The 24,040-nt window shown below is 43.1% G+C and overlaps 1 protein-coding gene across 4 annotated transcripts in view; it reads right to left on the bottom strand.

The window, feature by feature from the left end:
- Positions 1-24,040, bottom strand: part of Ptprm (protein tyrosine phosphatase receptor type M) — a 688,723-nt gene that overhangs the window by 123,626 nt on the left and 541,057 nt on the right. For all 4 annotated transcript variants that reach the window (XM_029470944.2, XM_085832583.1, XM_085832584.1 and 1 more), the window contains 2 exons: positions 22,427-22,501; positions 17,478-17,665 (listed from right to left, as the gene is read on the bottom strand). In XM_029470944.2, coding sequence (XP_029326804.1) covers positions 17,478-17,665; positions 22,427-22,501 — 263 coding nt within the window. The remainder of the gene's footprint in view (positions 1-17,477; positions 17,666-22,426; positions 22,502-24,040) is intronic.

The raw sequence follows: 24,040 nt of genomic DNA, 5'->3' as shown, positions 1-24,040 counted from the left end.
ATCTAACACCCTACCGTGATAAAAGTCCTAGAGAGCCTAGGGATACAAGGGTTATAATTCAATATAACAAAGGCAGTTTACAGAAATCCCATAGCCAGCGTCAAGTTAAATGGAGAGAAACCCAAAGCATCTCCACTAAAACCATGAACAGAATAAGGTTGCCTATCCTCTCCACAACTACTCCATATAGTACTTGTAGTCTTGGCTAGAGAAATCAGAGAACTGAGGGAGACCAAGGAGATACAAATGAGAAAGGAAAAAGTTGAAGTATCTTCACTTGCAGATGATGTATATCACACACACACACACACACACACACACACACACACACACACACACATATATATATATGTGTGTGTGTGTGTGTGTGTGTGTATATATATACATATATATATATACATATATATATATATACATATATATACATAGATATACATATATATATATATATATCCCAAAATTCCACCAGGAAACTCCTACAGCTGATAAGCACTTTCAGCCAAGTAGCTAGATACAAAATTAATTCACAAAAATCAGTAGCCCTCCTATATACAAATGACAAACAGACAGAGAGAAATCAAGGAAACAATACCTTTCACAATAGCCTCAAATAATATAAAATATCTTAGGGTAATTCTAATGAATCAAAGATTTTAATTGTATGACAAAAACTTTAAATACTGAAGAAAGAAATTGCAAAAGACAGAAGAAGATGAAAAGATCTCCCATGTTCACAAACTGGTAGAATTAACATAGTAAAAATGGCCATTCTACTAAAGCAATCTAAAGATTTGAAGTAATCTCTCTCAAAACTCCAACAAAGTTCTTCACACAATTTTTAGTTTCACATGGAATCACAAAAACCAACCAACCAAAAACAAACAAACAAACAAACAAACAAACAAACAAACAACAGCCCCCCAAAACCTGGATAGCTAAAACCATCCTGAATAGTAAAAGAACTGCCTGAGGTACCACCATCCCACATTTAAAGTTGTCCTAGAAAGCTATAATAACAAAAATGGCAATGTATTGGCATAAAAACAGAAATGTTGATGAATGGAATGTAGTTGAAGACCTAGACATAAATCTACACACCTGTGGACATCTGATTTTTTGATAAAGAAGTGAGAAATACCCACTAATAAAAAGACAGCATTTTCAACAAATGATGCTAGTCAATCTGGATGGGTGCGTGTAGAAGAATGCAAATAGATCCATACCCACCACTGGGAACAAAAGTCAAATCCAAATGGATCAAAGACCTCAACATAAAACAAGATACACTGAACCTAATAGACAAGAAAGTGGGGAAGAGCCTTGAACTCCTTGGCAAGGAGACTTTCTGAGTAGAACACCAATAGCACAGGCATTAAGATGGGCAATCAATAAATGGTACTTCATGAAACTGAAAAGCTTCTACACGGTGACAGAATCTGTCATCTAGACAAAGTGGCAGCCTACAGAATGGGAAAACATTTTTACCAACTACACATGTGATAGAGAGCTAATAACTAAAATATATAAAGAACTTGATATAACTAATCAAGAAAACAAATAGCTCAGTTAAAAATGGGGCAAGGATCTAAACAGAGAATCCTCAAAAGGGAAGACTCAAATGACTGAGAAGTACTTTAAAATGTTCAGCTTACTTAGCTATCAGGGAAATGCAAATTAAAATCACCCTGAGATTTCATCTTATACCACTCAGAATGCTCAAGATCAATAAAACAAGTTATATCTCACATAGGGAGACTGTGGTGTAAGGGGACACTCATTTATTGCAGTTGGGAGTACAAATTTGTATAGTCATGATAGAAATCAGTGTGTGCGTTCCTCCAGGAGATGGGAATTGATCTACTCAAAGATCCCACTGTACCACTCTCGAGCATTTATCTAAAGGATGCCTCCTCCTACCATGGAGACAGTTGCCCATCATGTTCACTGCTGCTCTACTCATAACAGCCAGACAGTGGAAACAACCTACATGTTCCTCATCTGGAGAATAGTACATTTTACACAATGGATGAAATTCACAGTCAATGGATTGAACTAGAAAAAATTATCCTGAGTGAGGTAACCCAGATACAGAAAGTCAAATGTGGTACTTAATTTACTTGTGTGTGGATATTAGTTGTTAGTCAATGATAACCAAGCTACAATTCCTAGAACCACATAGTTAGGTATATGGTAAGAGACTAGCAGGCACAGTTAGATCTCAGCAGAGAAGGGGAATAGAATAGATAGTTAGTTATTGATGAATGTGGGGGTGGGAATGGGAATATAGAAAGAGACGTCTAAAATTGAGGCCATGTGAGGTGTAGTATGGAAACCTAACACAGTAGAGTGTTCTTACATATGTATACATATATGAAGGCCACCTAAATAAAAATTGCTAAAATATGGGGAAGACAGAGCTACAACTGACCATCTTTCGTCACCAAAAATTCAGTAGAGGGACTGGGTTACACCTAATTGAGCTGTTGGACAAAGGGAGCCATGGGAACTCCCTCTCACTCCCAGTAACCTAGGCTCTTGCCAAGTATATGGGTTGTTCTCCACAAACTGACAGCCAACTCCCCTTGTTGAGGACAATATCTATACAACACAGCAACATGGAGAAGTCAAGCCGGTGCATCCAGAGCCTCCACCCCTATGTTCTAGAGACTTAGGTATAGGAAAGTACACTACATGCTACCAAAAGAGAAACAGATACCCAGCCAACTGCAGGACATTTCAAGGGTACCCTGCCTGCAGGATATGCTAGGGAAATGGTAGCACAAGGCCTGTGGGAAGGCCCGCTTCATGAGACAGAACTCATAGTGAATGATGCACAGGTGACCACAAACCTGAGACGAGAGAGCCCAGAGATCTAGGGCAAAACCTGAATACTACTGTGTTTTTTTTTTTTTTAAATCTTTCTTGGGTAGCAATAAAATGATGCCTAATGACCTTGCTCAACCATCAACAGAAAACCAAAAAGCTACCTCATGTAGTATATGGTAACAAACACAGAAGCCCACAGCTAGACATTATTCAGAGTTAGAGACCTTAGAACACTCACCTATGCAAGGTGTCTCTGTTAAATTCCTCCCCGCAAGATGCAGGGAATTAGCAGAAGAGGGGGCAGAAAGAGCATGAGTGGAAGAGGATGGAGGACCCAAGAGCGCAAGGCCCCTAAATCCACGTGATCGAAGCTCCCGTGAGCTCACGGAGACTGAGGCAGCATGCACAGGGTGTGCATGTGTCTACACAAGGCCCTTTGCATACATCCTATGGTTCCTGGTTTGGTGTGTTTATGGGAATCCTGATCATGTGAGTGGGTGGGTCTCTGTCTCTTCTGTCTTGTTTTGGTCTCCTTTCTTCCTGATTATTTTGTCCAATTCTGATGTGTTAGCCTCATTTTGTTTTATTATATTTCATTTTAGTACTATTTCTTAGTAGCCTGTTTCCTTTCTAATAGGAGACAGAATGGAAGTGAACTCAGATGGGGAGGGGAGGTAGGGAGGAAATGGGAAGAACAGAGAGAGGGGAAACTATAATCTGGATATATTATATGCAGAGAAAAAAAATCTATCATTAATGAAAGGACTAAGACATATACTGAGTTTTATCATAAATATTTTGAAACTTCACTGAACATGCTAGAGACATTCCAATAAATGAAGACGTGAAACATATTAATGGGTATACTAATTATTCATTAACCTACCTATTAAAAAATCCCCTGTAATTCCAACAAAAGCATACAAGATCTTTCATAAAGCTGTGTGGATAAAATGACTGTATTTCTGGTAGACAAGGTGATCTCACAGGTGGCCATACAAAAGCTCATAGGGACCCCAAGAGACCCTTCAGGAAAGGTAGCAGAGGTTACAAATGATTTGGTGAGCAGGAACTCCCATTGCAAACATAAAGACTTGGTGCTTGTTCAGGCAGAGACACGCATTTTCAGTCCATCAAAGAGGACATCATCAAAAAAGAAAGATGAATGCTAATTTTGGTGATAATGAATTATGGGGAAAATTTAAACAGAATCATGATAGAAATGGGAATTTGTTTACACTTTCATGAAAGTAACTTGTTGAGATAACTTAAACCTGAAGAATTTTGTACTCTACTCTGCCTTTAGAAAATACTGCCAGAAATTAATGCCAGTTAGTCTAAGGAAATTACTTATAGTGCCGTTCATGACAAAGATATAGGAAACTTTTAAAATGAGTGGGAAAATAAGATTTGAAACTGTGTTAAGATCCAAATGTGTAATTATATTAGAGGCTTGCTAGAAGCTGTGATTTTTAACTGTCCTTTTCTGCTGTGTACTAAATATGTTTCAAAAATTATGTTTTGCTTATAAAGGAAAATAACTATAAAATTGGGCTTAGAAAGCATTAAAAACAAATTAAGTTATTTTGGATTCTTGCAACTGTTTTTCATCATTAAAACAGGAAAAAAGAAATAAAAGCAGGCCATCTCTTTAGGCAAATTAATCATGTTAATTGGATTTATAGTATATTCACTTCATGTTTCAAGAAGTAAGCTTAAAATATACTTAGTAATCAGCCAAGTAAAATATTTTGGCCATAATATTGGCAGGGAAACTCAAATGCATAATTACCTAAAGCATATAAATACAATATATATAAAACCATATGCTATATATTTCTAATTAATGCTGAATACATTATAATTTTCAGTATCTCTTGTATAATTTCCCTGAGGTAAATAGATAAAAGGTTTTTCACAACAGTGGGAGATGAAGGAAAGGAAGGAATTTTAAAAATCCATAGGATAATGAATAACATGGCTGGATTCTGTGTATTACGTATTCCAATCATGAACATAAAGTGCCCTGTGCTGGGAGACTCAGCATGCCCCCTGTCCTTTCTGTGAGTGACGGGCCAGAGACACTATGAGCTTTCATCTAACCTTATTATGATCTGATTAGCCATGTGTCTGACACTGAATTTATACAATTTAAAGTGTGAAATAAATGAATTCCAAACACTTCATCCATACATTTTCCGCACCATCCATCCTTGAAAACTAACTTAATGGAGAGTAGAGACATAATTAATAGAAGCATAATCATGGGCACATGGAGGAAGAGTGATGCAGTAACGAGCGAATGTTAATATGATGTCATCATAAGAGCATCCCTAGTGTTCTCGAGGTAGGGGAGAGGTCAGACATGAGACTGAGAAGAAGTTAAAAGGAGAGGAGAGAGGCACCAATAATAAATTTATAAATAAAATAAATTCATTCTATTTTATTAAAGAATAGAATAAAATGAAAAACTGGACCTAGAGAATCAAAGAAGTGCCCACAGAACATGGCATAGCAGTCTCTGGCATAGCACAATGTCCATACCATGTCACCACACAGGTTTCTGGCAGCCAATCACACTGTGACTCTGGTGCCACTGATGCTACCACACTACCAGGAGTATCTCGGGTACTCGGGACACTTGGTTCTCACTGGCTGAACTGCTTCATGGAGTATGAGGGATTTGCTCAATGGTAGAGTTTGAGTTGGCTGAGAATAATTGGAACCTACATCTTCTGATTCTTAGTCCATTGTGTGTCTTTTATACATTATTGATCTTTGGATGAGAGAACGTACATGCCATTGTGCTATATTTTAAATCATCCTCTAAGAGCTTAAGGGTTGTTTGAATGGTACCTTGAGATCAGCCATTCATTTGGTGGAGGTTGCCACTGTCACATATTACCAATGAAAAATACTCAATGTTTAGGGAGAATGTTCTAGAAAATCTTGGGCTCTTACATACAACTTTAGTTTATGATTCCTTCCTCTCCTTTCTTTTTTCTTTCTGGGGTTGGGTGGCCATAACCCAGGGGAGCAGTATGTAAAAATTCATGACTCTCAAAAGCCATAGCTTGATTCAGGTTGTAACTGATTATTTCAGATAAGCCAAGTCAGCTGATAGCTTCAGAATGGCTTTTCTGAATTTCCTAGACAATGGAAAACCAGTGTAGAGAAGAGCAATGTTGGCATGGCCTGGCATCATGACAAAGATTACTGGGAAGCACTTGTTGCTCTAGAGATGCTGACATACACCAGGGGCAGCTCTATCAATTCCCACAACCCCAGGATGGACCAGTCCTCTGACAAAGGACAAAGTGCTATTTCAATCAAACCAAACCACAGACAGAAAAACACCATTCCTGCCACAAACTCACAGTCAAATCAATGGAACAAAAGGTTGGTTTCCTTAGGTCTGTGACTGAATGGTATTGGATAGGGAAACCATGAAGTATAGTGGTAAGAAGACTTGGGAGTCCACAGTGACAGACATGGCTGGGGAGAGTTACCACAATTCTTCATGATGACTTCATCTGATCATAATACGGCACCGTGAATTATGTGTCATTTGTCAGTGTCTGTCTTTCTACAGTGCTCAAAGCAATATGTGATGGACATTCAGCATCATTATCATGGTCTCAGGAGACAAGAAAGACCCATTAAGGGTCCACCTTCCAAACTGTTTACATTGTGAAATGCCTGCATGATACAGATAGACTCTCTTTAGGAAGTTTAAAATGTTAGGTGATGATGGAGTTTCCTTCTTTGAACAGTTACATGATGACCTGAGCTAAAGTCACTTATAAATAATTCTTTATTGTTTCTGCTAGGGGACTAGAAAAGACAGGAAAGCCAACGCTGTTCATTGGCCACACTTAACACAGCACAGTAATTGTCTGTGTATACCCAGATATGTGAGTCTGCTTACACCAAGTGGTTCTCCAAGGGATGCCATCTCTGTGTGCTTTACCTGGAGCTAAGAGTTAAATCCTGCATATCAAGTCAGTCTCCTGAGACTGTCCTGCCATCTAGATGTCAATCCACAGCAGCAGGTTGTCAACTATCCTCCAACCAACCAACTGACTATAATAAGGCATATTTCCCAGGATGCCCTCCCCCCAACCCCCTCTTTAGGCTTGAAATAATTGCAAGCATGGTTCAAAGTAACAGTTGTTTATCTGTTAGTTGTTACAGAGGCTAGAAATGAATAGCCAGAAGAAGAAATACATTGGGCATGGTGAAGAGGCAACGGGCTCGGGTGATACCCATGGGCCCATCATGTTCCGTATCTCCACGTGTCCCGCTACCCAGACGCTCACTAAATCTTGTCGGTCACCTGGTTTTACACATGTTGTCTCCAGCTGTCCCTACTCCCTCTTCCTGGAGGCCGGTGGTTGGGGCTGAAAATTTCAACCCTCTAACCCTTCTACTTCTTTCCAGACACTGGCCTTGAGAGAGAAGTGAGTATCCACCTCTTTTGGGGGGAGGTTCTGGGAGAAGTTTTGTTTTTTTTTTGAGGCAGGGTTTCTCTGTGTAGTCCTGGCTGTCCTGGAATTCACTCTATAGATGAGGTTGGCCTCGAACTCAGAAATCCGCCTGCCTCTGCCTCCCAAGTGCTGGGATTAAAGGTGTGTGCCACCATGCCTGGCCTGGGAGAAGGTATTAAGTACTGTCTTAACACTGTTAAAATCACTACTGGTTAATTTTAGGTTCTTATTGAAAATATATCCCGGGTTAGGGTTAGGGTTAGGGTTAGGGGCAAGAGCTGTAATCCTGGCTGCTGTTGAGGGCTTTCTAGGTCTATAAAAGGACTGTAATACATGCAGGCCTTTGGGATCTGGTGTCTGAGGTCTGCAGTGGACTGCCTATGTGGACAAGGTTGACCCCAGACTCCCTATGTAGACAAGGGTGATCCCAGATTTCTTGTCCCCCTGGTTCTATCTCCTGGTGTTGGGATTATGAACAGGTGCTTTTAATAGTTGAGAAAAATAAAGATTTTTTTTAAAGGCAAAATCATCCCTGAAAAAGATTCCAAAATGAAGCCTGGAGTCCACTTAACAGGCAGAACTCACATACAACAGCTGCTGCCTAGACTGTGGACTGTGTCTTGCTGAATATCGATATCTACAGTGAGCTCACATTGGGCACGATGGATGAAGATGGACTTTTGCTTTGTGGATACCTCCCATCTGCTCACATCTTCCTTAATTTTAATCCTTCGCTTAGTCCCTGTCCTCTCTCAACATCCAGCAAACTACATAAAGCCCCGTCCTACTGTCAGCTTTCTTTATGCCAGAGATATCTGAAGCTGTATCTCCAAAACTGCAATTCCTAAGATCCCAAGTCAACTCCTTTCTACATTCTACAGTTTCTGCATTTGGACTGATTGGCAGTTACACCTATCTTTATAATTGATCATAATGTGTATGTGCTTAAATATGTAGGAGTCATTTAGTCACACAGAAGTACTTCATACTAGCGATGTAGCTATAGGATAAATCAAGTAATATCAAGTGTATCGTGTTAGCAGTTATACTGTTTATTAATAGTAAAGCAAGGAGCCTGCACTGTGGAGCAACGGTTGCCTCTGAAGGAGAGATAAGGATGGCTGGGATGGGGCCCACTGAGTTAGATCCGAAGAGATCTTTCCGGCAAAGGAGCTAGAAGTTGCTCTCTGCAGAAGCCACATGGGGTTGCAGCCTAGCTCTACAGGTGTGCTGGAGTGAGAGGAACCTTGGAGCTGAGCAAAGAAAACTGGTGGGAAGCAGCTGAGGTTGAAGCCAGAACCTAAGGCAGGTACCGAGTGCCTATCTAGAGGGATGAAGGATGCTACACTGCCTCCCAGGGTTGAAAGCATTGATAGGTCTTTGAACATTAGTCAAGTGTAAGGACATACATGTCTTACAATGAAAAACTGACTACAGGGCAAGAGAGAATTCTGCAGAGGAGAAGACAGGGGGCCCTCTGACCCACTTAAGTGATAAAGGATAGCCTGTGGGGTCAAAAAGAGGAGACAGATTGAAGAATGGCAGGGGAGGGGTGGGGTTGGGAAGCTGTTAGGACTTATGATCTATGATGTGGAAGTAGCCTGGGGCTGGACAGTCGTGATCTTGCTACTGGGTGGTGACACCACAGCGATAATCCAAAGCATGAAAGATACAAGAAAGACATGAGGTCTAACAGATGCTGGGACCCAGACACACTGTCATCCCACCCCTTCAGGTCCACAGCCTCTGTGAAAATGCTCCTGGATAATGGCATATGACAGTAAAAGCATGTTAACAAGTGGGGAAATTGCTTAGCTTCTCTCAGGTAAGATAAAGAGAACTCGAAGAACCAGCTTCCAAATGGAAACCAGACAGTTGCCTAGAAGTGCTTCAAAGAAATTAGAAAATGTCAGCTGTTATGAGCTAACGTCAGAGGAAGGAAGAGCCATGGGAAATAACAGTGTCCAACGTAATTCCCTCAAGGCGAAGCTGCTGCATGACATCAGTGGAAGCCGGAGCCAAAGTAACTGAAGTTAATGTTAGCTGAAATTGGAGACCCTGAACTCAGAGACAAGGTACAACAATCCGTAACACACACTCTTGCGTGTGTGCACACACACACACACACACACACACACACTTGCATACATCCCCTTGGAAAGACCAGAAGTAGGACACACAGGAAAGCTGGTTCTCTCCATTGCACTACTTAAAAATGTGGGCTTGGTGGGGGATGGCTCAGCTGGTAGGAGCATTTGCTGAGCAATCCATGAGGATCTGAGTTCAAGTCAAGCCAAGTGTGGCTTTGCACACACTTGTAATCCCAGCCATGTTGGAGGTGGACAGAGGATAGTTGGGCCCTGCTGGCTGCCAGCCTACTCTCAGGTTTAGTGAGAGACCCTGTCTCAAGGGAATGAGGTAAAGGATGGTGGAACAGAACTCTAACTGGCCTCCCTGTGCGTAACCCGCAACTTAACACAGGCACATAACATGAGAAAAAAGTAGAGACTCTCTCTCTCTCTCTCTCTCTCTCTCTCTCCAATAAGAAAGTATATAGAAATGCACACATTCAACTAACTTGACCGAAGAGCTTGAGGCAATCTCAAAAATTCAGAGAGAAATTTTTATCATTTCCTTATGGACCTGGCTCACCATCAACACAGTCATTAAAGAAAAGAACATGTCAGAATCACTTGGCTGCTTCTTCCACTGGAGGCGCAGCTGTTGCTGATCCAAGAGTACCTTCTGGGCCTGCCAGAGCCCCTCCCCCTTCCCCACTCCCCAAATTGAGCTTTCGGTGATTTTGTGTGTTTAGTATCCTGTGGGACAGAAAATAACCTGAGCTGATTGTGGCAATTGATTGCCTTAGCTGGCAACATGAAAAGGGAACTGAAAGACACCTGTGAGAAGTGTGTGGGCTGGAGGGGAGGGGAGAAGAGGGGAGGGGAGAGGAGGGGAGGGGAGGTGCTCCCACTCCAGGTGGTGCACAGTCACATGAAGGGGTTCTAGCAGCTCAGTTACACACAATGCTCTGTTTTCCACCTGCTTCGGTCTCTGCAAAAACCAACAGAGGAGATGCTGTGTAACTCCCCGGGGCCAGGGCTGGGGGCCAGGGTCAGGTGTCTGATGCTAGGCCTTCTAAGGATCCAGGGTTCATGTTCCCCAGCTTGGTACATCTGAGGTTAAGAAATTAGGGCTCCATCTTTGCAGAGAGCAGAGGTTTTCAAGTGGTGGTCTATTGGCTTTTCTAAGCAGGGAGGCAAGCAAAGAAAAAGCAGGCATGTTACAGGGTGGGAAGAGATTTCGGGGATAATTTTTTCTTAGGCTGCAAGGCTAACATGTGAAATAGTGTACTTCCGTATAACAGATCCAACCATTTGACTTGAAAATAGGGGAAAGATAAAAGGGGGAAGAGAGACAACTCAAATATTTACAATGGAACACCTAGGGGATGGCACATTTGAAGCAATTCCGAGCTCCTGAGGGATACTCATTTGCTGTAGTGTTTGACAGACTGTCTTCCCTCCCCTGCTTTAAACTGACTGAAGGAACAATCCCCACATTCGGTTACAAAATTAACCACCAGCATCTGCGCCCTGGAGACACATGAGGACAGTAAGCAGGAGAGGCCAGTGTTTTTCTAAATCCAGTGGGATGTATTAACATGTTATCTGGAAGAACAGTGTGCAAAGAATTACTTCTGTTTCTCCTAAGTTTGGACTCTAGCTATAGAAAAATGAACTTCCTCACCTCAGAGAGAAAGCAAAGGCTGTGTGTCTTGGGGTTGATCCATCTGGAAGGGCTATTTTTTTATCTCAATGGTACAGGTTGAGCAACGCACATTCTCTGAGAACGGTATGCTGCTTGCCTACTGAAGGCCACCGCCTTCCTGCTTGGCTCCTCAGAGGGATTCTGAACTAGTGACAAACCTCAGTGAACAAAGCCCTTGGGGATGAGGGAGAGCATGCCACAGGCTGACTACACGGGGTGGGGGCGTGGCTGCTTTGTCCCCAACACTGAGACCTTCCTGCTCTCAGTGCTAGGTCAAGTAGGAGGGTGGGTGGCCAAGCATACTCTTGTCTAGCACAGCAGCCATGTGGTCAAGGCAAGGCTCCAGGGTCACGGCACATCTCCCTTGCAATTTCAGGTAACAAGGGGCTGTCCAGTCTTCAGGGCTGGGTAGCTGAGTCCCACAATGCCCTGCCCCCACTCTCTAGAGTCCAGTTGTGGCCTTTCCCCATTTCTGGGGATCCTATGGATTTGTCCTCTGGGGGTCTGTCCAGATTGGTCATTGCTTTCCTGAAGAAAGAGTCTGGTCATTTCTCCTGGCGACATAAACAAACCTGCCCTTTGCACAGTCCTTTCACCCCAGGTCTTAGTCACTTGCTGCTGACAATATGTCATCTTTTGTTCAAGTGAGCATGCTTCTTCATTGTGATTCCTGTAGGGGCTTCTTTTGAATCAAATTATTATGTCGCCCTGGTGAGCTGTGCCATATGACTATCTTGTTAGAACAAAATCAAATACAGAGCCTGCACAGAGAAGGGCTCTGCTTCCTCTCCACAGCATGTTTCCTTCTTGTTTGGACACACTTCTGTTTGGCTACTTGCTTTCTAATGAAGCCTTTCTGAGTTCAGGGCAATTCTCAGGCATTGCTGACTTGGAAACCACAGAGAGCAGAGAAGCAGGGGGAAGCCACCATTCCAAGGGGTCTTGAATGAAGTGCGTGACTGGGTTTTCCTTGTTGATTGGAGAGAAGCAGAAAGAGCAAATGGCTGTGTGCAGGGAGTTGGGGCAGTGGCTGAGTAGTCATCTCTATCGTCCCCCTGCTCCCCACCTCCCCGGACATGGTTCAGAATGGAAGGCCTTCTTTGTTCCAGTGGGTTTGGAGGCTAAACATTCTGGCACATTTGGAATACTTTCTCCACAAATACATCCCCCCCTTTTTTTCCCTCATTCTCTTTTGTGTGTCTCCAAGAAATAACTTTTAGGAGACCAAGTTCCTTCTATGAGATAGCTCTCCATCCACACAAGGAGGAGCATGCCTACTTCCTGGAGTCTTCTCTGCTTCTCCTAGCGTGTAGACCGCCACATCAATACTTCTCATGCACAGCATCTTAAACCTTTTACTGATCATGACACTCATCAGGTATGGGGCTTCTCCAAAGCACTGATACTCTCTTGTTTTGTGTTTATATGGAATGTGCCCTATTTCAGCTTCTGTGGCAGGTTTTACTCCTGCTTTAAAGAAGAGTCACTTTTGTCCCAATTTGGATCAAGTGTACCCAAGTACACTTCACAGTACCCTGAACATATCCGGGTCATGCAGGTTGTTAGTAGAGGCATAGCCATTCTGACTTAGTTCCTTCGTCACACTGTGATCTTACAGCGGGTGGTCACTGAAGTGTTCCCAACACTGTGTGTCCATGGCAGTGGGCAACTTACCACGTTAAACTTGTTAGTAGAACATTTTGTCTTAAGCTCACTAACACTTTGAATGTTTTCTTACAAACACATGAAGGATTTCTGTATGCTAGATAAAAATCTCAGTCCTTATGATATATAGTACATGACTTAAATCTTCACATAACCACAAAGGGCTGATACTGCACTAATTTCATTTATGTATGAAGAAACTCAGGTTCAAAGAGGCTAGACAACTTGCCCAAGATTTGTAGGAAGCCTACTGTTCAAGGCATGAGTGAGAAGGGTATATCCTTAGATTTAGATTTACAGCTCTAAATCTAGTTGCCTTAGTCAGGGTCTCTACTGCTGTGACAAACACCATGACTAAAGCAACTTGGGTAGGAAAGGGCTTATTTGGCTTATGGTTCCACATCACTGTTTAGTACTGAAAGGAGTCAGGCCAGGAACTCAAGCAGGACAGGAACCTGCAGGCAGGACCTGATGCAGAGGCCATGGAGAGGTGCTGCTTACTGGCTTGCTCCTTATGGCTTGCTCAGCCTGCTTTCTTATAGAACCCAGGACCACTATCCCAGAGGGGACCCCTGCCCACAATGGGATGGCCCTCCCCCATCTATCACTAGTTAAGAAAATGGCCTACAGTCTTCTACCTACACCTGAATCTTATCAAGGCATTTTCTTATTTGAGGTTCCTTCCTCTATGATGACTCTAGTCTGCATCAAGTTGACATAAAACTACCCAGGATACAAAAAAGCAACCATTTAAAGTAAAGTTAAAGTTATTTAAAAAGCAACCATTTAAAGACTTTCCTTATCCACCCTAAGGATGAAGATTGTGTGGGGTTAGAAAAATCAGAATAAGAATATTTGCAGCCCTTTCTACTATATTCCAAATTCCCTGAAGCTTGGCTTTAATCACACACAGACTTAGCTACAAAACTTAAGGATTAGGTGCTAGAGACAAAACCAGGGCTGGTCAGGACTTTAGGTCTCATGTGAGATGCGCACTTTTGGAAAGCATCTCATCTGTAAATCTGCATAGGTTTGCCTACTCAATATCACTGCTTCAGACCAATTCCCTTACTTACAGACTACAGGGGATGCCAGTATTGGTCTGAATTGTCACATTAATGACAGCAGCAAGAGGTGAGTTACTGGGTGATGGGATTATTTGTATATTTCTGGTTGGGAACCTCACCTTCGACAGCTGAGCCAGTTGATGGAATTATTCCAAATAAAGTTTTCCATTTTTATATTTTGTTCAGTAGCTCCTCACCCATGAACTATTTCACATTTTCTTCTCTCCTTCCTTTTCTTTTTTTTAAAGAAATTGATTATTGATTTTGAGTTTCAAGAGTATTCGCTTTAAAACCATTTCCCTGATCACTGAATGGGTTGAGTGAAAGAGGAAGATTTTTTTTTTTGAAATTCATTAACAAACAGCATTTTATTTTAAGATATAACAAATCCTAATGAACTGTCAATCAGAGAATGTTTAAGATGAGTGTAAGATACCCTAGTCTATACCTGCAGATCAACAGTCCTCAGGAGATTAGAGTGGGAAATAAATTTTGCAGACATTCAGATATGCATTGCCCATAGTTTGTTACAGTAGTCACAAGGTAGGTATTTTTAAATAGTCCATGAAAAATTGGACTCAGCTATTTTATGAATTGTTATTTGAGCCTATAACTAATCTCTTTGACATTAACATCTTTAATAAACATTTGAGCAATATCTACATGCAGAATATCGGATAGAGCTAAGACAGCATCTCTATTCATTAGGCTTATGTTTTCTCAATAACCTAATTTTGTCTTTCATAAGATATTAATGCTTTTGGAAGTCTTATTCTTAATCCTATTAATTCCTAAGCTACCCTTTAAAAGTGCATGAGGCAATATGCAAAGGCTGTCAATTTCACTGAATTATACATTGAGCTACTAAGGGTGAATCTAAGAATTTCAGGGCTGCAGAAATACAGAACTTCATCTGGAAATGTTTTCAGGAATGAAATGAGACTCCAGGGACATAGTTGGGATTGGTCCCTGTGGTTTTGCCGACTTCTGATCTCAGATCACTGCCACCATACCATGGTGCATGTGTGGCTGGGCACAGCATGTCTGTGGCTGCTCTGGGTCACAGGCTATGGTTCAGCCACTGTTTGTGCCGTTTGTAGTGGATCTTTGATAATTAAGCTGGACAGAGAGCTCAGCCTAAGACCAAGCAGAGGTGACCAAAGCCAAGACCAAATTAAGGTGCCCTACAGTGAGATACAGAGCATTGCTTGGTACGCAAAGGTACTACTTTAATTCTAGTTCCAAGATTGTGGGAATAGCCAACCACTCTCTAATTGGATTTAAGGTGCACACCATAAAATGCACACACCTCACACTGGTAGGATGGACCATGGAAAACCAAATTCTTTTGCTACAGGGACACAGCTGCAAAATGACTCCTACTGACACTCTGCTATACTCATCCGCAAGTGCCCCACTCTGCCATCATCAGAGAAGCTTCCTCCTTCAGTAGATGGGAACTAACATGGAAATCCACTACTGCACAGTGTGCAGAGAGCGAGAGACTCTGGAGCACTCAGTTCTAGATGGGATGTCTCCATCATGCTAGGTAGAAATAGTGTGAAGTCCAGAGGGGATGAGCAACACCACGGAAATCACATCGTGAAGACACATAGGAACCCATAGAGACTGCAACAGCCTGCATGGGGCCTACATAGGTTCAAACCTGCCGAGGTCCCAGGACCACAAGGGGGATGTGGATGTGGGTTCCCACTTCTAACCAAGAAGCTGTCTGTAACAGAACCCTGCATGCAAAGGAAAACGTTTTCTCTAATGGAATCTTCCATATTAACCACACAGAAGGAGTGGCCCCATACCCAGTAATAGTTGGCTGACACATAACAAACCCAATGGTATTTTTGTCTCATATTGCTTTGTTTGGATGTATTTTTTTTTTATCTTACTGGTCTTTTGTTTGTGTCATTCGTTTTTTTGGTTTTGTGCATTATTTTGTGTATGTGTGTTTCTTGTTTTGGGTTTTGCTAGTACCCCGGAGCTCTTGACTCTAGCTGCATACGTATCAAAAGATGGCCTAGTCGGCCATCACTGGAAAGAGAGGCCCATTGGACTTGCAAACTTTATATGCCCCAGTACAGGGGAACGCCAGGGCCAAAAAATGGGAATGGGTGAGTAGAGAAGTGGGGGGGAGGGTATGGGGGACTTTTGGGATAGCATTGGAAATGTAATTGAGGAAAATATGTAATAAAAAATATTAAAAAAATAAATAAAAAATAAAACATGGGAAAATTTAAAAAAAAAGAAAGAGAGGACATGAAGGGGCACAGAGTTGGGTGGATGAGGGGTTGGGGTGATCTGGGTGGAGTTGGGGGAGGGAAAACTCATGATCAGAATATATTGTATAAAACACTTGTCTTAAATTACGAAAGAAAAGCACAAAATCATTAAACACATGCATTATCTCCTCCAATATTTGGCACCAAGTTTTGAAAAGTCTGCTGGATCCCCTTCTGCCACTCTGGTGTGGCTAGTGTGGTGTACATCTCTGAGGTCATAGCATGCTTCACAATGTCAACCGCGGAGCCCCAGGACTTGGATGTCTCTCTATGAAAACTGCCGCGTGCCTGTTTCCCACAAGGTGCTGACTGGTGTTCTGCCAGATCCCGAGACTCCGTAATGCAGATTCCTATCTTTCTTAAAGCTGACAACCCCAAGACAGGCTAGAGGAGCCGCCTCTGGGTACTTTGCTGGTGTAAGCACCAATAAAACCATTAGATAACAAAGAGGGACTCCACTAATCGCAACAACACTCTACTGCCAGGTGAGAGGTTTGTCAAACATGAGAGGATTCTATACATAAAGGTTTGATTAAAACATATTCCAAGGCTTAGAAATCCACTCCTATTTAGGTCTGCTTCTATTCTGAGAAATCATGCTCTTCACAATGGCCACACGCTTATACTATGCTATGCTATATTATATTATATTTATTATATTACATTACTTTTTTGCGTTTCTAACACAAAAATCAATGTAAGCTTCCTACTTTCTCCACACACCTGCACACGCACCCTCAGTGGACGGTGTGCTACTTTGTGTTAAATGTCGTGAAGTCAGAAAATTTCCTCTAGATTCTGGAATGAGCTTCTAGCAAACTCTGCTTGATGACTGAGGCTGAGAGGGAAGGAAACTCCGTACTTTATGTAGGGTAGGAGGATGCTATGGTCCCAGAAGAGCCTCTGGCAGGTGCCCTCTGGAACATCCCTACCAGCGCTATACACCCTTGGATGCTGAAACTACAGAAGGTATAGCCATGACAACAGCCAGTCCTTCCTACTGTCTGCTCTTTACAATGCGACTCCCATAGTTGGTCTACAGTGGCTTTAAGTGGACACTTTCTTCCTGAGACAGTCATAGAACTTGGATTTAACTTTGTGCTTAGCTGCAGGAAAACAGTTGAGAGGGAGGAAGAAGAGGAGGAGCAAGGGCTAAAGGAGGAGGAGAAAGACAGCCTGCAGCCAGTGGATGTTTCTGCACAAGGAAGTAAAATGTGAAGTGGTTTCCCTCTCCCACTGAACACACTCGAACTTGGTCTAAGTCTCACCCCCATCTGGTCCTCTGCCTGGCATCTCAAGGATCCATGCATGCAGCCATAACATGCATTCCTTAACATGCAGCCAGCCAGCTGCTGGCCCAGGCTCACCTCATACTCCTCCTTGAAGCCATAGCCCTCAGCGCACTTCATCTGAGTGATGTGTTGGAGGAGGTCTGCCACACGGATGGCCGGGTGAAGCTGCCCAGTCTGGTAAGGCACATCTGCGGCCTCGCGTTTCTTATAAGTATGGGGCTGTGCCAGGCTGCTGGTGTCGCTGGCCATTGTGTGGGTCTCATCTGGAAAGGAAGACAAAGGAGAGAAGGAGGTGAACCAGAGGGCCGAGTCGGGACCACGGGGCGCTAACAAGCTGGCTGCCGACATCCCTCCACTGTAGGATGGTTTAGCCAGAAAACAAAAGTTACAATTTGTAGGTTTAGGTAGGATTGGCAATATGCTAGAAATGAGGCAGGGGTGTTTGCTTTTACAAAGCAGTCCAAACGAGATATTGCTTCCGCAAAGCTCACTGACAAACGCTCCTTCTAGCATTTCTGTGGTAAAAACTGGTGAAAGTTTCGATCTGAAACTTTATCAAGACCTGGTGCAAAGGCAGGCTTGTACACTTCCAAATGTTACCTAACTCACTTGTGTGATGAAATAAACGAACTCTACAAATGTTCTGTGAGCAAAACAAAAGTGCACAAAATGGTTTGGCATCGAAAGCTAGCGGTGGGATGGGCACTTAGTTTAGGAAATCAAAGGAGAGAGAGAAAAAAAAAACAAGAGGGAGACTGGTTTGGGAGTGATGTTTCAATGAGTCACTTTGCATGCTCTGGGATCAGAAAACTTAATGAAACACTGCGGGCCAACGCATCACACATAGGATGGTATAGGACAGCAAACATGCAGGCCAGCACAGGGCAGCACACTGGCTCTGTCAGGTCTGTGAGTAAGACACACACTCCCACACTCCCTCCGCAGTTTCTCCAAGGGGCCGGTTGGGGAACTTACCATTGATTGGCACTTTAAATCGGATCAGGAGAGAAGAGGAGGAGAAAAAGGAGACAGGACGTAAGCAACAGTCTGTGTGGATAACTACAGGCAATTCTACTATGTGGTTTAGCCTTCCAGTAAACTCTTTCTCGAGAGACGGTCAGAGAGGGCGGAGCCTAAACTCTGCCATCAAGTTAGGGTGGAGTTCTCTCATTTAGGCACCCAATAACATAAAGGAGATTAAAATTAGTATAAAATTGCTTTTCATCCCCCATAAACTGAGAAATAACTAAATAAAGGCTATTTATATACATTTGTCTTTTAAATTTCTTGAGCAAAGCCAATCAAATTGTACTAGAAAATTAATGTCAAAATTTGGTCAAAGGAGCCCAAATAGGCTCTCTTTTAATGGCTCACAATTGGTAAATTAGATTGATGAATGGCAACAGTGTTATCTACTAAAAATTGTTTGAGTCAGACGTGTTCAATTGAGGCTATTCGATTAAGAACTTTTCTCTGGGTTAACTCCTTAAAAATGCTGAATCCTTCTCATTGTTTCAGGAACTAGGCAGGGTTTTATGAAATCACAGTGCCGAGTCACTGGAAAGGAGATAGCAAATCAATTTGACATGTAAGTAATAAATATATATGAGGAAGGATGGGGATGTTTGGGAATTTCAGATTATATAGTAAACAGGGGTTTCAGCTATAGTTGTTCTTAATGATTTTTTTTTTGGCGGGGGGTTGTTGTTCTACTTAAACGCTTAGTCCTAAGGAACTTAGTGCCTGTCCTGCAACCCTGCTCTGTATGCATTGCAAAGCCCCTGGGGATGCATGGTATGGAGGGTGATACACAGGGGTGGAGCTATGTCGCCGTTGCGGAAATGGCACCCCACTCACTACAAGGCGGCTAAAGACACAAAAAGAAACAAAATAAAAAAAGGGTGAGAAGCTGATTTCATGATTTGTTTTTGCTTTTCATTTGGATTTGCTTTGACATTTAGCAAGGTCTATGTTCCCATCTTAATAGTCACCAATACCCCCCCTGGGAATCTGCATATCAGATCTGCTTGTTGGCAACTGCCAAGAGTTATCAGCTGGGACACAGGATCCCTGCTGATGTACTCAATCCACGGGGCTCTTAGTTCCTCTGGGAGAGAAGCTCTTCTCTGTATAAATACTAAAAGAAATGGAACATTAATTACTTTCCCCTCTGTGCCTCTCTTGTTCTCTTCGTTTTTATACTTTGTGTAGTGAGTACCATTAATTTGCCTTTCATTGTGGCTGAGCAGAACCACCACCTAAGAGACGCAGGCATTTTCAAGTGGATACACCAGGAATCTGGTGATGCTCTGCTCCCAGGCCTGGCTGTTTTTAGAGTTTTAAGGCCTCGGAGCCACAGTTGTTGCCAATGTTGCCTGTGTTTCTCCATCGAGTGTTGATGCTTTGGCCTCATCTTTAGAATGGGACACCTTTTCAGCCATCTCCACACCACTACCTCCTCCAGAGAGAGCTGTTCTCTGACACAGATGTGTCCACGGGAACTTGTGTGCCATGTCTATTGGGAAACTGGGTCACCTCTCCTCCTAGAAATTCCCGACTCTATGAACGTGAACAATTAATCAGCTTTCTCTGACCGCTGAGATGATTTATTACTGATAAACAGCACCCCATGTCATCTGTTTTCTATATTAAAAAGTTACCCAGCAACAATTTTCTAAAATTAAAAATAATGTCTTAGAGGAAAGAATCAGGAAGGTTTCTGAATATATTAATTCCAATGATGTTCTCGGAATTGAAAATTAATTCGATACTCATTCATGAATTAGTTGAAAATACTGACTTGGAATGGATGCTGTGTTTTTGAGACAGAGGTGGCTCAATCATTTATTGTCTACCATCAAATTGTCTGTCTGTCTATCTGTCTCCATCTATCCATCCATTCATTTGTTTTCACAAGCAAATGAGGTAAAATAGACTTAAATTCTCCATGAGAACTGGGTCTTTACAAGTGAAAATGAAACATTAACATAGTAGAGAGATAACTTGTGCTGAGCCTAACAAACAGCCCTTCTTGTTTCAGTGTAAATCGTAACTGATCTATCCCTGCAAAGGACTCAAGCTCCTCTTCCGGTGGTTTCCAGGGGTAACCAGATCCTGGGGTTCTACCACAGTTTCCAAATCCCACCACTTTTCCCATTGTTTTCTACTGCACAGATTTTACCAGAAAATAGTTATCTGTGCATGTGATAGACTTACTGTGTTCACACCAGTTTTGAAACTTGAATTGTCTGTTCGAGTCATGCTTTCTCAGAACAGGGAGCTTAATCGACTTCAAAAGATGTCATTAATGTTCCTAATAATAAAGGCAGTGGCTTTGGAAAAATGGTATTTGTTTAATAAGCTTATCTTCACCCTGCTGTGAAATCTGAATGCTTTCTTCCCTATGACAGTGCGAGACTCAGCCCTCCCCACCCATGGTTCCTCCAGGATGAGAGCTACAAGGGAACCTGGGATGTGAATGCCTCCGCCACCTCGTGTGCTGATCTTCACCCACCCAGTGACTTCACAGATGGCTCTGCATGGAGACCTCAATGTCAGCGTGCATGAAATGAGACTGTGTCCCTCACCTGTGAGAAGGGTTTAAAACCAAGCACCCCCTTTGTAGTTGGCATTAGAGCCTGAATGGGGGCTGCATCGGACCTCAGAATAACCACTTCGAATATTCTGCTCCATACTCTACCTTAGCTCTCCCCCTTAGGCAACCAATTTGCTTAAGCCAAAAAAAAAAAAAAAAAAAAAAACCCTCCAGTATGAAGACCAAAGTCACCCTTCTCCTTGGAAACTTGAACAACTGTGAGAACTGAGAAACACAGAGGGGAGTTGTGGGGTACTGAGGCCTAGTGAAGAGAGTCAGGAAGAAGAAGTTGAAGCTGAGGATGAAGCTCTGACTACAGTGAACCATTATATACCTGGAAGTCGAGTTTGTTGTGCTCCTTTCCCGGAAGGTTAGTGGTAGAAAGAGAACACAGCCAGGACACGCTCGGGTTACATATGCGTCTCAAACGCCACAGCAGCCCATGCTTGTCTGCTTAGCACAGCCAGGTAATGCCATGTCTCCTCACCCTTCTTACACTGTACAAGCGGGACCTTTTTTTCCTGTAACCCCCTGCTGGGAATATTTCATACTTTAAATGCATTCTGCCCCATTGGGCTAACATTTCAGATCATTTCTTGGGACATCTGACAGATAACAAAGTACATGATGCTAAAGCGCCCTCCTGCCATTCTGCCGTTCAGAACATCAGTTCCGTTAAAATTCCACTATGTGATAGACAGCGTGGCTGGGGGGCGGGGGTGTCTTGGATGGACGGGCAGGGGGTCTAGACCCTGCTGTGATCACTGCACTGCGTCGGGGAGGCATCATTAGGAAAATGCTATTTTTGAAATTGGCGTTTTTCTTTCTTTTTTTTTTTTTTTAGTGCTTAGAGAGATAAGTGAAAATAATGAGCAGCCATTTCCACTTTTATGACTGTCACATTGGACAGGATTCAGCTCTGGAAAGTACACAGCTGAGTGATGACGTGTCGTTCATCTCCCCCCTGGGATCAGAGCTGACATTAAATTCTGAACACAGAAAAGGGGAGCCCTCTGGTATTACCCTACCCGCCACATGCAGCAAATCCTTCCTGCCAGTGGAGACCTCAGAGGAAGACTCATCGCCTGCCCCATGCCCCTAGCTCCATCCCACCCCATGCCCCGCTTCTAACCATGGTATCATGCACGGTACAAGCTCCAGTCTCCTCTAGGGGACAGCTGATTTGTCTCAGTCACTCCTGAAATAAACTTTGGGAAAGGGAATCATTCTCACCTAAGATTGCAGTTGGCACAAATGGGTCTGTCATACATCGTAAGCAGGGCAGTGCAGAGAGAGTAAAAAGAGAAAGAACAGTAAATGACTGATGAACAGTCCCCAACTTCCCCAGCAAAGCCACCGGAAGCTGAGGCTTCACATCAAGCAAAAAAGCCCAAGTGGCACAAGGACGCACGGTGGCCCAGCCCGTTACCTGGGTAATAGGAATTCGGCACCGATGTGCTCAGCGTGTTTGTTTTCATTGTAAAGGATGATGGCGAGGACACAGCTGTGGAGAGAGAAAAAGGCAGGTCAGAGGCCACGGGCAGGTTGAATTTGGAACCTAGGACCTTCTAGAATCATGGCAGCTGGTCCATGTGAAGGTAGACCACTCACGTGGAGGAGCCTCTGGGATTCGTTGAAGTCCACGTGGTGAATGCCACCATTCTCAGTAGTTTCCGGGTCATCCCTTATCCGTTTTAGGAGACAAACCCTTTTTCTGATCAGACAAAGACTCCTCTTATCCCATAATGGAAAACACCTATAAGCGGCCACCACATTGAATGTGGAAACCCAAGAGGTTTATTCGTTTGGAACGTTTGCCTTGCACTTTGTGACTGTGCTTCTGCTCTGAGCTGGGGTTTATGAATACAAATGTGGGAATAAGTCAATATGGGGCTCCTGATGAACGAAGGGAATGGCAGTGTTATGGGACTTTGCTAAACATCCTCTATTTTTTCATATTTTGAACATTTGGGTTGCTGAAACCTGGCTCATAAAAGTGAGGTTGATTTGTGCTGTACTGAAAAAGGAAACCACTTTTCCTATGTTGCCCTTTTAGTCTTTACTACGACGACGACTACTACTAAATAGTAATACACTTCTTTGGATCATTTCTCTGAAGAGCACATGACCATCACACTGTCTCTTTGCCTCTATTGCTCAAAGGAAAGGTCAAGCCCTCTGATTAATTGAGTCCACTGAAGATGGGCATTTCCAATTTTGCCGGTAGAATGTTCACTCTCTTCTGCATCCCAAATTGGTAATTAGACACACTTTCACTTCACTAAAGTGTGGGGACTGATGTCTGCTCAGGGTAGTTCAACATCACCACCCATGGCTCCCATCATCACCCATGGCTACCATCACCACCCATGGCTCCCATCATCACCCATGGCTACCATCATCATCACCCATGGCTACCATCACCACCCATGGCTACCATCACCACCCATGGCTCCCATCATCACCCATGGCTATCATCATCATCACCCATGGCTACCATCACCACCCATGGCTCCCATCATCATCCATGGCTCCCATCACCACCCATGGCTCCCATCACCACCCATGGCTCCCATCATCACCCATGGCTCCCATCACCACCCATGGCTCCCACAGTTCTCCTAAGCACTTCAGGGATTTATTTGATGCTGAGTGCCCACAGAGATTCACACAACATCTCATCACCCTATCCGTGGCAGTGCTATGGGTCCTTGTAATTCCTCAGGTTGTAACCATTTTGATGGCGTGTTAAGGTATTTTAGTTGTCAGAAGCAATCCCCACTGTAAAGGGAAGTGCCTTTACTCATGGTCATATTTCCAAACGGCAGATATGCCAGGGACAGAGGGAGGAGCAGAATCCAGGCTGCCTGTTAGTTACCAGGTTAATTCCCTAAACTAGAGAAGGGTCACATTTATGCCCAGCTTTGGTAAGTTGCCAGGAAAGCAGCAGTTGATAGAAAGAAGAACTAAAGGCATTGTACACTTATAAACTACGCAGGTGCTGAGCACAAGGCCAGTTGATCTTCTGGAGCAGCCATTTTTT

The sequence above is a fragment of the Mus caroli genome, unplaced genomic scaffold (assembly GCF_978045245.1).
Source record: "Mus caroli unplaced genomic scaffold, Mus_caroli_1 scaffold_18, whole genome shotgun sequence".
NCBI classification, from domain to species: Eukaryota; Metazoa; Chordata; class Mammalia; order Rodentia; family Muridae; genus Mus; species Mus caroli.
This window is presented reverse-complemented; position numbering and strand designations above follow the sequence as displayed.